Source organism: Puma concolor, chromosome E1 (genome assembly GCF_028749965.1).
Source record: "Puma concolor isolate L17-30 chromosome E1, mPumCon1.1.hap2, whole genome shotgun sequence".
Taxonomy (NCBI): Eukaryota; Metazoa; Chordata; class Mammalia; order Carnivora; family Felidae; genus Puma; species Puma concolor.
In genome coordinates, this window is record NC_141680.1 from 57,730,271 (window position 1) to 57,744,951 (window position 14,681).

A 14,681-nucleotide genomic window follows, 5' to 3' on the forward strand; every position below is an offset into this window, starting at 1 on the left:
AGGGAAACAGGACCTTAAAGGGAAAGGTCCAGAATGCAGGTAACACACCCCAAAACTTCGCCACTCCCGGCCTGAAGTTTCCGGCCACAAATATTCAAACACTCAACTTCTTAAAGGTGATTGTAAATTAACATTCATTCATTCAAAGGGTGTCCATGGAAGCTACCAGTGAGCCAGCATGTTCTAGGCACTGAAGAGCCAGCTGTGAACAGGAGAGGCAAGAACTGTGCTTTCAGGAGATCTGGAGGGAGAGAGAGAGAGACAACAGCAGGTAAACAAAATAAAATCATTTCAGACACTGAGCCATAGTTGGAGGAGTTGGACGTAGAGGGAGGGTGAGGTTCAATCAGCAACTGGCCCACCGAGACACCAAGGAGATCCCGCCCTCGGCCCCGCCTCCATCTTTGCATACGTTTCCCGATTGGTCAGAGGCGGCCGGCCCCACCCCGCGGAACGGGCGGCTAGGGAAGCGCGGGGCGGACCCCGCCAAGATGCAGCGGCGGCTCCCGGTGTCGCCGGGCGGGCCGGGGGCAGCGCGGGCCGAAGCCGGGCGGGGGGCGCCCGCCGTGGCCCCCGCGTACTCCTAGTGCCCCAGACGTGCCGGCTGACCCCGGCCCTCCTTGCCGCCTTCCGGCCCGCCGTCTCCGCCCCTCCACCCTTTGTGCCGCCGCCGCCGGGTGCCCCCGGCTCCGCAGGACCCCGGCCGGGCCGGACCGCGGCGGCGCGCCAGCCCCGCGTGGGCGCCCGGTCTGCGGCCGATGGCGAGGGGGCGCGGCGCGGGCGGGGGCACTGCAGCCCGAGTCCGCGACGCGGGAGGCCCGGCCCGCCTCCACCGCATTGTCCCGGGCCCCGCGCCCCGGCCCTGAGCCGCGCCGCCGCAGCGCCCGCCTGCCGCCCGCCGCCCGCGGGGCCATGCGGAGAGCCGCCGTGATGGAGGACTTCACAGAGGAAGAGGAGCCCTGGTACGACCAGCAGGACCTGGAACAGGGTGAGCACGGCGGCGTGGTTGCGGCGGGAAAGCGGGGTGCGCCCCGAGACCCCTGTCCGCTTCTCCATTGTTGAGCAGTATCACCCCGGGGAGGGCTGGGCTGGACCCGGAGCGCCGGACTCCGAGGGTGATGCGTCTGGAGAATGGGGACGTGGAGACAGGGAGCGCTGCCCGAGAAGACCCAGGCGGGACCGGCGGAGACACACAAAAGTGGGGGGAGCGGCCATTCTTTTTCCCCGAACGACAGGGGCATACTTCCCCCAGAGCACCCACCTCATCTTAGAGGCAGGAACTGCCCAGGCGCCCCTACTATTATTGGGGGCCTGAGTACTGGCTAGAAGTCTGTGAAGGCCTGGAGGTGGCTCCTTGGCTATGTTTTGCTGAGAGGAATGGTGAGTGTGTGTGTGTGTGTGTGTGTGCGTGCGTGTGTGTGTGTGTGTGTGTGTGTGTGTGTGTGTGTAGGGGAAAGTTATCCCATTCCAAATCCGGTGGCACCCTCCCCTGCCAGGATTCCTGAGCTCTAAGGCTCCCAGAAAGTTTCCCCAACTTCTTTACCCTCTACCCAGGGAGGGTATAGGGGTTTGGGGACCCTGCTGGCCAAGAAGCAGCAAAAACTTGGAGTCTCCAAACGGCTCGAGGGGAAGGGGGTCCCCAGGGCCTTTTCCTCCCCGCCTTTTCCCAAATGATTCATGGTTGGAGGGAACCGGGTTTGGGCATTCTGAACAATGCACCAGACTACAGCCTGAGTAAATGGGGAGCCACCTCCCCCACTCCCATCTGAGCGTAGAGAGAGGGTGGCTGGAAGGGGGTTAGAATCTGGTGATGAGGTGGCCAACGTGACATCACTCTGAGCAGGGGGTGGAGCTGTAGGACAGGAAGGAGGAGGAGGCCTAAGAGGGTCAGGGCCAAGGTCTGCTGGAATACAGTCAAATCCACCCTCTCTTCCCCCAAAGTGCCTCATTCTTGGATGGTTAGAGCTGGAGGGGCAAGGAAACGTGTCCAGGAGAAGTGACCACTGTCACCCAGCAAGCCAGGCGGGTGTGTGGACACAACTCTGGTTCAGTGTCTACTAACACCCCATGCTCTGAGTGGCCTATCCATGGGACCCCAGATGCCTAGCTTTGCCCTCATGTGAGGCATCTGACCAGATCCTGGAGCCTTTGATTCCTGGCCCTGACCCGCATCCCCACGTGGCCAGATTTGCTGGTAGATGAGACTGTCCTTGTACTCAGGAGTGTGGTGGGTTAATCGGTCTCTGGGGGACCAGCGTGGGACTGGGGGTGCTGGGCTGAACTCTGCCATACTCTTCACCCTAGAGTCTAACCTCAGCCTCCCTGCCTGGAGTATGATGTCCAATACTGGCTGTGACAGCCCGGTCCCCCATCCTGGGCATTACCCCCCAAATTTTGCATCCCACACACACCCATCAGGCTGACATTTAAGTGTCAGACACCGTCCTGGGAGCTGGGAACAGTCCCAGCCCTGGCCTCCTGGGTGCACCCTGGCAGGTAGAGGTGGGCCTGTAACTAAGTGTGGGTGTTAGGATACGGTAAGAGGGCTTCATGGAAGAGGCAGGCCTAGATGGAAAGATTGGAAGCTGAGCTCCTGGGAAGATGGCTTCCTGGGAGGCTGATGCTGATATTGTTGCTGTCTCATTTCATTCCCGCACCCCTAACAAAGTCTCTGGCATTGTGCCCGGCCCAGATGTGGGAGGAAGGAGCCAGGGAGTAGGGGTGGGAGATACACTGCTTCTGGAGAGCGAGAGGTGTCGAGACTCGAGCGGGGCCAGGCTGCCATGCTCTGGGGCTAGGGTAGGGGATGGCCATGCTGGTCTGCAGCAGCTGGCCTTGCTTTGTAGCCCCAGTAGCCAGGGTCCCTGTAGCCAGGGTCCAGGAACAAGGAGGGAAACCAGAAATGAGGCAGTGTCAGAAGAAATTGGACTTCTTGAGCCAAAAAACACAAATGTCTGCTCGCCCTGGGTGAGGGCAGAAGGCAGTGAGAGCAGAGACAGAGGGCCTTCTGGTGTAAGACTCATAAAGGTTGATGCAAAAGGCCCTCTGAGCTGGAGGGTTGAATAAGGGCTGCCTGAGCATTGTAGGCAGAGTGGATGGCGTACGAAGGCACAGAGCAACATGAAAAGACCACGTGTGACTAGAAAGTAGGAGCTTCTAGAGTGCCAGGGGTGGGTTCAGAGGAAGCCTCAGGCCCAGCCAGTGCAGCACCACCTCCTAGAGCCCGGCACAGAGAGCTGGATGGTGGGGCGAAGCGTCGGCCGAAGGCCAGCTACACTGGGGATCAGGTGCCTGTAACATCCCCCTTCCCTGTATCCAACCCCCAAATTCTCTCCTGCCCAGCTGCTCCCTGGTTGCCTCTGAGTGGCTCAGGAAGTGGTTTGTTCAGCCAGCTGGGTCTCTCCTCTGTGTTTGTTTCCCCCCTGCCCTGGGGGCAGACCTCAATTTTATACTCTGGAAGCTTGGCCTGCTGTTTGACTTTGATTCCGTTCTGTCCCAGTGGAGGGAGGCAGTTGGGACAAGCAAGGTCCTGGATCCTCACCATGTTCCTTCCGCCCACTGACACAAGCACCTGTAAAAATAGAAAAAGCCATTGATTGTTAAGCACACTGGCTCTCTCCCTCTCTGCCCGCCTCCCTCCTCGACCTTGGACCAGGCATGGTGGGCCTTTGGTACTTCTTTCCATGCCGAGAGATGGCTGCTGAGTCACAGATGTGAAGCCCTGGGTGCCTGACCTTGAGTCTCAGCCTTGGGCAAGAGCTCTGACATGACAAGGAGAGAGAGGTGACCGGACCCCAACTGTGTGGACCCAGAGTTCCCGACATTCATGCCCTGGAGGTTGTAAGCAGGAACCCCGCAGCCCTGCCAGGTGATAGATCTTCTCCTCTCACCGCCTTTATCTTTGTTCCTTCCTCCCTGTGCCTGTCCCCTGTCCCTTTCCCACCTCTCTGCTCCAGAGTCTATGGGGCCACACCCCAACCCCAACCGGTGGGGACAGTGGGATTTCAGGGTTTCTTTTCAGAGACCTCCCCTTGGCTGCCGGCCACTCCCTCTCAGGCCTCTGCGTCTCATGGGGGACACGTCAGCAGGCACTCAGAGGGCAACACTGCCGAAGCCCACCACAGGAGACCCCAGAAAACTCCAGGGCCCAGGGTCAAGGGGAGATGCCCATTCAGACTCGGTAACTTCCCCAGCTTGGTCCAGTGTGACCATTAATCTGGCCATGACAGATTGTTTATTACTCTGATTTCTACTTCCTCCTTAGCCAGCTCTCCCATTCTCCCACCCCCGGGCCTCCCCCACCCCTGGTCCAGGGGGAACCGCACTCCGCCCGGAGTCCGGAGACACCGCCAGGCCTCTGCTAGCTGGTGTACCTTCCCCAGCGCTTGGCTCCAGCCAGTCCCCTGCTCTGCACCTTCTAGACCTCTCCTGTGATCCCTCCTGGCAGCTTTGACCAGCTTAGCTTGCACTGTGATCCAGTTTCCCCGAGACACTCTCTGAGATTTTTCTCCCACCCCAGACAGCTTCTATTGTGCTCCCTTCCTCCCCACCCCTGAGTCATTGGGCGGCCTGGTTACATGCGGAGCCTTTGCAGTGCAAGCTTCTGTGTCGCTGGTTTATAGCGTGACTTGCAGCTGGCCCAGCCGGCCAGCGGCAGGAATACGCACGCCCAGCTCACATGCTCACCTGGAAGGAAAAGCATAAAATGCAGTTTTTCTTGACCTTTCCTCACTCAGCTTCGGAGCCTGAAGTCTCGGACTCTAGGTTAAGCTGCGGGAACGCCGAGCAGATCAGCCGTGGAGCCCGTGCCCCCAATGCCAACACAGGGGCCGGCATCAGTAGCAGTGGCCTCTTCACAGACCCCCCTGACAGTTCCCGAGGGAGAAAACACTGGTGAACGTGGCCTTCTGTTGTTTTTCATTTATACCTGAGTTATCTGATACTGTTTGGGGGTGAGCCAAACATTCACCATCGCATTACAGAGAGTAGGAAGGCGCTATGGCTCCCTCATCGCCAGCTAGCGGTAGTCTTGCTGGGCTCCCGAATTTCCACTGAGCCCTCGACATAACATAGGGCTGCAGTTGTACGACGTTAAATGGCAGACTTCACACTTTGTGGACGGACGGGTCCAGAGGCCTTCACACTTTGTAGACTTCTGCCCAACTCATAGTGAATAAATTCATACTGCAAGTGGCCCATTCCCCTACTGGTCTGTATCAGGCACCTGGTTTTTCTTGCCATCGTCATCAGATGTTAATTGCTCAAAGCTGAAGCTTCTTCTGAGATCTACATGATCGTTTTTCTTTTTTCTTTTTTAATGTTCATTTATTTTTGAGAGAGAGAGTGAGGGCGGGAGAGGCAGAGAGAAAAAGAGAGAGGGAGACATCGAATCGGAAGCAGACTGCTGGCTCTGAGCTGTCAGCAGAGAGCCTGACACAGGGCTCGAACCCATGAACTGCAAGATCGTGACCTGAGCCACCCAGGCGCCCCCTATATGATTCTTTTTCTTAATGGCTGAGGTAGCTGTTTAGGAGAGCAGCTTGTGTTTTCCTGGGCTAAGTTTTTGCAGTCTTGCTCCAGGATAGCAGCTTTGCACTTGTCTGGGAAACTCCTCCGGATGACATCCGGGCACAGGGCCCCGTGTTCCTGGCTTAGGCCCGGCCTGGAGACTCCACTCTGGCTGTTTCAAAACCTTACCTTTATGTGTGGGAGCAGACTCCAGGCTTGTTCCTGACAGGCAGCCTGGCCTTTTATCCAGGCCCCATGGCTAGCCAGGCCCCTCGCTTTCATAAGGTGATATCAGTCCTACCCCCAGCTTTGGCTGGCAAAAAGCCTGAGGTCCTGCTCTAAAAATGCCCACTGTGAGCCACTGCTGTCTGGGGCTCTTCTGAGAAGAAAACCCCCTCCCCAGACCTGTCTGGTGCCAAGCAAGGGGCTCAGCTGAAACAACCATATTTATGAAACTCGCTAGGAGGGGCTATAGGACCCTCTGTCCTCTGGGGATTCTTGAATGACCACTGTCTGAACAGGGAAAGCATTAAAGACCTGAATCCCTGGACCACATCACATCGGCCCCAGAAGAGTTGCCCTTGTACATCTTGATCTGGATTTATACCATCAGCCTAGATTGAGGGATGTTTCAAGAAACGACCTCTTGATGGGAAAAAGACTCAAGTTTTCTTGACAGCGTTTTGGCAGAATGAATCAAGTAGGCCTACCCTTTGTCCTGGTAATTCTGTTTCTGGGAAAGTAGCTTCGGGATATAGGCAGTGATTTGCACAAAGATTTTTGTACTGTGAATTTTTGTATAGTTTCATTTTCAATAGAGGGGAGAAATGGAAATACATAAAATTCCAACAATAATATTTAGGGGTGGCTATTGGGGACTTGTATACAATAGAATATTCACATCCACTAAAAGTGGCCATGTAGATATACGTGGACACAACTCTTTATGCCAAATTGTTTTTTTTTATTTTTTTTAATTTTTTTTTTAACATTTATTTATTTTTGAGACAGAGAGAGACAGAGCATGAATGGGGGAGGGTCAGAGAGAGAGAGAGAGACACAGAATCTGAAACAGGCTCCAGGCTCTGAGCTGTCAGCACAGAGTCCGATGCAGGGCTCGAACCCACAAACCACGAGATCGTGACTTGAGCCGAAGTCGGCCGCTTAACCAACTGAGGCACCCAGGCACCCCTATGCCAAATTGTTAAGTGAAAAAAGCAGGTACAAAAAACATCCTGTTCATACAAAATTGTACCTCTAGCTGCTTTAAGCCCAGAGAGCTGTTTATAAGAATGGAGACCAGCATGTTGGACAGCATCTTTCTCTAAATGGGGCATTTTCATCTACCTGCTTCCTCCCCTCTCCTCTCATGCCACACACACAGACTGTAACTTCTATTACTTACAAATAACCATTCTGTCATAACCATTTGAGGCCACATCCATTTGTTTATGGACTTCCCAGTTATAGATCTAAGAATATGTGAGGTACATTTCCAAGTAATTTTTGGTCACCATTTTTAACCTTTCTGTGCTGCTTGATTTTTCACATCAAGTACACTTAACACAAACCTTAAAGTGATTTTAAAAAGAAAAGAGCCTGGGACGCCTGGGTGGCTCAGTCAGTTAAGCGGCCCACTTTGGCTCAGGTCATGATCTCGCAGTCTGTGAGTTCGAGCCCCGCATCAGGCTCTGGGCTCTGTGCTGACAGCCTGGATGGAGCCTGTTTCAGATTCTGTGTCTCCTTCTCTCTGACCCTCCCCCATTCATGCTCTGTCTCTCTCTGTCTCAAAAATAAATAAATGTTAAAAAAAAAAATTAAAAAGAAAAGAGCCTTGTAAACCCAATAAGAGCCTATCACCAACCTCTTTAAGGGCCTTGCTCCCTAACATCAGTCTCTGTCTCTGGATTAAACTGCCTAAAGTGTTTTGTTTTGTTTTTTGTGGTTTTTTTGTTTTTGTTTTTGTTTTTAACAGCTTTTTTTAGATGTAATTCACACACCAGCTAATTCACTCATTTAAAGTGCACAGCAACTTGGGGTGCCTGGGTGACTCAGTCTGGTAAGCATCTGATTCTTGATTTGGGCTCAGGTCATGATCCCAGGGTTGTGGGACTGAGCCCCCCATCGGGCTCCACTCTGAGCATGGAGTCTGCTTAAGATTTTCTCTCCCTCAGGGTGCCTTGGTGGCTTAGTCAGTGAAGCATCAGATTTTGGCTCAGGTCATGACTTCGGGGTTTGCAAGTTTGAGCCCTGCATCAGGCTCTGTGCTGACTATGCAGAGTCTGCTTCGGATTCTGTCTCCCTCTATCTCTGCCCCTACCCCCATTCGCGCACCGCACTCTCTCCCGTTCTCCAAATAAGTAAACATTAAAATATATATGTGTGTGTGTATATACATATAATATATATATATATAAGGGCGCCTGGATGGCTCAGTCAGTGACCTTGGCTCAGGTCACGATCTCACAGTTCATGAATTCGAGCCCCACGTGAGGCTTTGTGCTGACAGCTCAGAGCCTAGAGCCTGCTTCAGATTCTGTCTCCGTCTCTCTCTGCCCCTCCCCACTCAAGCACTATCTCTCTCTTTCTCTCAAATATAAATAAACATTAAAACAATTTTTAATATGTATAAATAAAAGAAATAATAAATTTTTCCTTTATGATAGTAAGTATGTTATTTCCCTTGTTTCTAAGAAGAATGAGGCATATATACAGAGGCATATCTACTCCAAATGTCTAGGGGCCCTCACACAACTCCAGACCCACTAAAGAGAATTTTTAGGGATACCAGCACCTGCCACTTGCTTTTAATCCTCCCCCCCACACACCACACAGCCCCCCAGAAACAGGCTAGACCCCCTCCCTGACTGCCTCTCTGACAGTGTTCATGCACCTTTGGCTGGGGGAGGGGAGAGCAGTTTCCAGTACTAGGGTACAAGAATCAGGGCTGCTGGGGGTGGGGGGGGTGGGGGGGGGGAAGAGGATGATGGTTTTGCTGCCCAGAGAAAGGAGGTTTCTGAGATGGGTGCATGTCACTAGTCCAGGGCCGGGAGACCTGAATTCTGCTTCCAGTGTGGCCATAACCTTGGATGGGTCATTCTTCTGTCTCCTTCTCCAGCCTGGCCTCCATGAAATAAGGAGGTTGAGCCAAAGAGCTCTGAAGCCTCATGCAATTTTTTTTTTCTTAATAAAGTCATAGCTTATTCTTTTTTTTTTTTAAGATTTTTTTAATTTTTAAGTAATCCCTACACCCAACCTGAGGCTTGAACTCACAGCTCCGAGATCAAGAGTGACACACTCTACTGACTGAGCCAGCCAGGCGCCCTCATCCGATTCTAATACCCAGAAAGTCTGTTTCCTTCGCCTCTTGGCGAGCTCCTAGTCACCCTTCCAAACCCAAAGCTGCCCATTGCCTGAGCCTCCCACTGATCCCAGGAAGAGTGAGCTCTCCCTTACCTATCATCCCAGGGCACTTGGCCCCACGTCTGTCGATTCTCTTAGCACATTCCTCTCACTCATTCTTTCAGAAAATATTTATTATGCCCCTGCTGTTGCAGGGCCTGGGATATCAGCGAACAAAATGGGCAAAATCTCTGCCCTCTGAGCTTACAATTAGTTGGGGGTGGGGGGTGGGGAATGAACACGATAAATGAGCAAATTGGTAAGTTAGATGGTGATACTCGCAAAGGAGAAAAATTAAACAGAGAGGGAGTATGAGGCGGGGGAGGGTGTGGTTTTGAGTCAGCGGTCAGGGAAGGGCTCCTGGAGAAGGTGACATTTAAGCACAGATTGGAAGGTGAGGAGGGATGAGGCTTGGGAATGTCTGGGGAGAGGACACTGCAGGCAGAAGCGACGGTCAGTGTAAAGTCTTCGCTCCCAGCTTTCATCCACTCCCAGACCTGCGGGCTCCCTGAGGCCAGCTCGTGTCCCAGTTGTCTTGGAGTCCCGAAGGCACAGAGTGAATGCTTGGAACGTTCCCGGGAGTCCTCTGAGCCCATTCAGCTGCTCATGTTTCTCCCACCCTCTGCCCCCTCTCCACTAGACTTGCACTTGGCCGCAGAGCTGGGGAAGACCCTGCTGGAGAGGAACAAGGAGCTGGAGGAGTCTCTGCAGCAGATGTATGCCACCAATGAGGAGCAAGTGCAGGAGATCGAGGTGAGGGGCCACAGAGGCCCTGCACCTGCTCCCCCCCCCCCACCATTGTGGACCCCTTGGCCTGTGGTGCCCTTGTATAACTTAGGGAAAGGTGCCCTCTTAGCAGACGCAGCCTTGGCCCTACAGCCTCGTGCCGGTTCACAACCTGTACAACTATCCCAGGCAGCCGTTGCTCCACCATCATTACCCGCCCCCCTACTGCAGACCAATACCTCCAGGCAAACGTGTTCCTAGAAGTAGGAGAATGGCCCACGTGAACACACTGTCCCCAGCCCTGTCAACCTTCTCCCCTCCAGTACCTAACCAAGCAGCTGGACACGCTGCGGCACATGAATGAGCAGCATGCCAAAGTGTACGAACAGCTGGACCTGACAGCCCGCGACCTGGAGCTGACCAACCAGAAGCTGGTGCTGGAGAGTAAGGCTGCCCAGCAGAAGATCCATGGGTGAGGGCCGGGTGGCGGGCTGGGGGGCGAGCGAGGGGGAGGTCAGGTTGGGTTGCCGGTGGACATACGGTCTGGTGGGTGTGACTCATGCTCCTTCCCCCAGAAACCCGGGCCTGGGACCCCGGGATGGTGGTGAGATCGCCCTTGTCAATTGTGGTGGATTTCACGTTCAGGCCACACAGCCCTTCTTGAAGCACCAGCTATATACCAGGCTCTGTTCAGGCGCTGCGGATACAGTGACGGGGATACAGAGAGACATTCCCTCCCCTTGGGAGCTCACAGCCTGGGCGGGAAGGCAGGCATGTAAATATTTTACTGCCGTGCAGGGTGATAAGTGCTCGAAGGGTGTAGGAGGAACTGAGGTGGCACGGGGAGGATGGTCAGCTCAGCCCTGGAGGGGCCGGGCGGGTCCTCGGGCACACAGGGAGTTCCCTCTGACCTCAGCACCAGGAAGCGGGGGCCCAAGGTTGCCCATCTGTCCCCACCTCCATCCCCAGTCCCTCCAGGGCTGCGGCGAGGAGGGCTGGCCCTGTCCCCTTAAAGACCCTCCCATGTATGTCCCCCACCCCACCCCCAGGCTGACGGAGACCATCGAGCGCCTGCAGGCCCAGGTGGAGGAACTGCAGGCCCAGGTGGAGCAGCTGCGGGGCCTGGAGCAGCTGCGAGTGCGCCGGGAGAAGCGGGAACGCAGGCGCACCATCCACACCTTCCCCTGTCTCAAGGAGCTGTGCACCAGTCCCCGGTAGGCTAGGGTGCCGCGGGGTGGGGGGCAGTCCGGACCCTGCACGGCATCCCCGAGTCCCGGAGGAAGGAGAGGGCGGGCACCAGGCGGCAGGTGGGAATGAGAGCTGGTGCATCGTCAGGCTGTTGGAGGGACTGATCCTGTTGCCAACAACAGGCAGCAGCTGGCATTTAGTGAGCCTTGGCCGTGTGCCCACCACTCGCAGTGCTTTCATTCCCGTGGCAGTCCCGCGAGGTATGTTTTATCATCCCCACTACTCAGATGAGGAAACGGAAGCCCAGAGGTTATGTGAGCTTATCCAAGGTCGCCTCTTTACTAAGCCAGAATTCTAACTTAGGAGGAGTTAACCCACTACACCTCTCAGTTCTCAGTAAACCTTAACAGGATGACCTCTTAAGATAAAAATACCTATTGTGTGTTTAGTGGGTGTTTCAGTAAAGGTCCTGGCAGGAGACAGCACCTTGCACGGAGTAACTGAGGCGTGATGGATGAAGGGGTGTGGACAAGGTGTGGGGAGACCACAGGGACACTGCAGCATGCCAGGCTTGCAACAGTGAGGGGCCGCTGTCCCCCTAGGCCTGAAGGGGCCAGGGGAAGGAGGTTACTGGAAGGCAAGCAGGTGCCGCCTGGCCAGCACTAACCGGGGAAGGAATCTGGGGAAGACCTTCCCTGACCTCCCTCTGCTCCCACGCTCAGACCTGCTGCCGGTGGCTCCCGTTGGTCGAGCTCAGGAGAGAGCAGAAACCTGGCTGACGTAGGTCACCGTGGTCAGCCTAGGCGGCAGAGAGCAGGGAGAGAAAGGGCGGAGGGTGGCTCCAGAGGAGCAAACAGACGATCTTGCCCGTTGGCCGGGAGATGTGTTAAGCGTGGGGGAGCTGGACCCGGGACCTTGGCCTTGACCAGATGTCTGCCGGCCTGCTCCCCGTCAGGTGCGAGGATGCCTTCCGCCTGCACAGTTCCTCGTTGGAGCTGGGCCCGCGGCCCCTGGAGCAGGAGAACGAGCGGCTGCAGACGTTGGTGGGTGTGCTGCGTTCCCAGGTGGGCCAGGAGCGGCAGCGCAAGGAGCGGGCGGAGCGTGAGTACGCGGCGGTGCTGCAGGAGTACGCGGAGCTGGAGCGGCAGCTGTGCGAGATGGAGGGCTGCCGCCTCCGCGTGCAGGAGCTGGAGGCCGAGCTGCTGGAGCTGCAGCAGATGAAGCAGGCGAAGACCTACCTGCTGGGCCGGGAGGACCACCTGGCCGAGGCCCTGCTCGCGCCCCTCACCCAGGCCCCGGAGGCCGATGACCCCCAGCCCGGCAGCGGGGACGACTCGGCCGCCCAGGACGGCGTCTCCTCTCCGGCCGCCTCCCCGGGCCATGCCGTCCGCAAGAGCTGCAGCGACACGGCGCTCAACGCCATCGTGGCCAAAGACCCAGCCAGCCGGCACGCGGGCAACCTGACGCTGCACGCCAACAGCGTCCGCAAGAGGGGCATGTCCATCCTGCGGGAAGTGGACGAGCAGTACCACGCGCTGCTCGAGAAGTACGAGGAGCTGCTGAGCAAGTGCCGGCAGCACGGCGCCGGGGTGCGGCATGCTGGCGTGCAGACCTCGCGGCCCATCTCCCGCGACAGCTCGTGGAGAGACCTTCGCGGGGGCGAGGAGGGCCAGGGGGAGGCCAGGGTGGGCGAGAAGAGCCTGAGCCAGCACGTGGAGGCTGTGGACAAGCGGCTGGAGCAGAGCCAGCCCGAGTACAAGGCGCTCTTCAAAGAGATCTTCTCCAGAATCCAGAAGACCAAGGCCGACATCAATGCCACCAAAGTGAAGACGCACAGCAGCAAGTGACCCTTTCCCGGCCTGCAGCCTCCCCCCAGGGTCAGGTCACAGGGCCTCTCATGCCTGGGCCATGCAGCCTCTGGTGAGTGAGGGAGCCCTTTAGCAGCAATATAGCCCAGTGGAGGCTGCTGCCTGGCCCAGGGAGCGTGGGGAGGTGGGGGGACCCAGTCTGTTCTCTGCTGACTTGGGAGGTGTCCAACACCTCCCGGATCGCCCAGAACCCTCCACCATCCTGCGTCAGCCCAAAGACGCAGCTAAGAGTTTCAAAGCCAAACATCCCCATTCCCCCGGGGATTCCCAGCTCCCCAGCCCTTGGCTTCCTGACCCTGAGCCTTGCTCTCAGATTCATGGCCAGGCTTCTGAAAGCCATTCTGGACTATTTGGCTTTTTCTTTTTTTTCTTTCTTTTTTTTTTTTTTTTTTTTTTTAGAGATTTGCAATGCAAGGTCTCCCTGACCCCTTCCCACAACTGGAAACACTTGAAGGAGGATCCCAGAGCCAGCTGTTGCTGGTTCCAGGGGTCTCCTGGACCACCCACTGCTTCTCCCCAGCTGTGACACGCTGTCATCCCCTTAGCACCAGCTGCCCCATCCCCCAGAGTCCTGACTAGGTCAGAGACGGCCCCTGCCATGCAGAGCCTCGGCCAGGCCCCGAGTGCCCCCAACTCCAGCCCTGGTGAGGCGGGCTTCTCCCCAGAGACCCTCAGCCCACTGCAGATCTGTAGCCAATCAGAGGAGGGGAACAGAGAGCCCCTCGGCAGCCATACATGAACAGTGCACCTGCTTCCCTCACAGCCAGCCTCCTGGGGCTCCAGCCCTGGAAATGCCTTCCGGCCGTTAAGCCTTCCAGGAGTCTGGGTGGTGGGGAGCCCCCATCTCTGCACGCCACCTCTGACCTGCCGAGCTTAGCCTCTGCCTGCCCCCATCTCAGGGACCATGATGTGTCTCATTCACTCCCATGCTCCCCACAGGCCGACCCCTCCTCAGATCATGACTGCTGCCCCCAGAATGTCCCAGGTGTGTGCCACCAGCCAGTGGTCCTAGCATCCGCCCCTGCTCCCCCTTCACAGGGGACTCCCCAAGATTTCCCACCCTGTCCTGAACAGTATTGAAATGGGACCTGGTGGAGACCATGTCTCCCCCCTCCTGTAAAATGCTTGTTCTTAACCTCTCACCTTTGTGGGGGTCTTTTGAGGACCCAGCTGGGTCACAGGCTAAACTTTTTAAGGCTTCAGAAAGTCCAGCTTCAGCTAAGAGATGTCCAGGCCTCCAGCTTGCCCTGAGCAGTTCCTCGGGGCTTCCAGTTCCTTCTGCTACCCATCCTGAGATCCTAGAAAATAGAGGAGCTACCTAGCCCCGCGGAAGGCGGCAGCCCTGGCCTCTGCTGGGAATCCAGCAGGGACCTTCATGCCTTATCTGTTTCTAAGGGGTAAAGGGGTTTTCGTAACAAGCATGCCCGACCTCCCTGGAGGCGCCACCCTGCTCTCTGGGCAGCACTGTGATGAGCGCTGTCGGCTGGTCCTTCCGTTCACACATCTTGGAGCCCTTTGTCCTTTGGAGCTGGGCAGCTCCCAGCCCTCCATGTGTCTCTGTCATCTAGGGTGGAGGGGATAGGGTGGGGGAAGGGCTCCTGCCTGTTTGCTCCCCAGTTCTGTAGCGGCCGACCAGCGCGTCACCTTTGAAGTATACATGAGAGAAATATATTTACAAATGCTTTATTCTCTTCTTTAATAAAAAATGCACCAGTATTCTAAAAGCAGAAATGGCCCTGGGGCCATGGTCCTGTCTCTGTGCATCTCACACCCCCACCTCTCATCACACAGCTCTGGGGATCGGGGAGCTGAGAGTCCTGAGCTCCGCTCCCTGGGGATTTGCAGCCAAACAGCTGAAAGCCTAGGGGTGTTTTCTGGGGACCAGGCAGATAGCAGGTGGTGGTGAAGGAAGTAGGTTCCTGGAAGAATGAGGCAGAATTGCCCACTCACTCCTGCCAGGAGGCACACTCTATCTGCCCTCCCCCAGGG

The 14,681-nt window shown here is 56.2% G+C and overlaps 1 protein-coding gene across 1 annotated transcript; it reads left to right on the forward strand.

Annotated features, from left to right (window-relative positions):
- The first annotated feature begins 488 nt into the window (after positions 1–488).
- On the forward strand, positions 489–14,423 carry CDR2L (cerebellar degeneration related protein 2 like). The gene is made up of 5 exons (XM_086687997.1): positions 489–988; positions 9,551–9,663; positions 9,960–10,108; positions 10,686–10,850; positions 11,780–14,423. The coding sequence occupies exons 1-5, from the start codon at positions 913–915 to the stop codon at positions 12,669–12,671; spliced, it is 1,395 nt and encodes a 464-aa protein (XP_086544123.1). The 5' UTR covers positions 489–912; the 3' UTR covers positions 12,672–14,423.
- Positions 14,424–14,681: the final 258 nt, after the last annotated feature.

What these genes read in the sequence shown, in the direction of transcription:
- CDR2L (XM_086687997.1), top strand. Translation starts at nt 913, where the DNA reads ATGCGGAGAGCCGCCGTGATGGAGGACTTCACAGAGGAAGAGGAGCCC. An exon ending in GCCCAGCAGAAGATCCATGG is followed by an intron (nt 10,109 to 10,685) that starts GTGAGGGCCGGG and finishes CCCCACCCCCAG; the next exon opens with GCTGACGGAGACCATCGAGC. An exon ending in GAGCTGTGCACCAGTCCCCG is followed by an intron (nt 10,851 to 11,779) that starts GTAGGCTAGGGT and finishes GCTCCCCGTCAG; the next exon opens with GTGCGAGGATGCCTTCCGCC.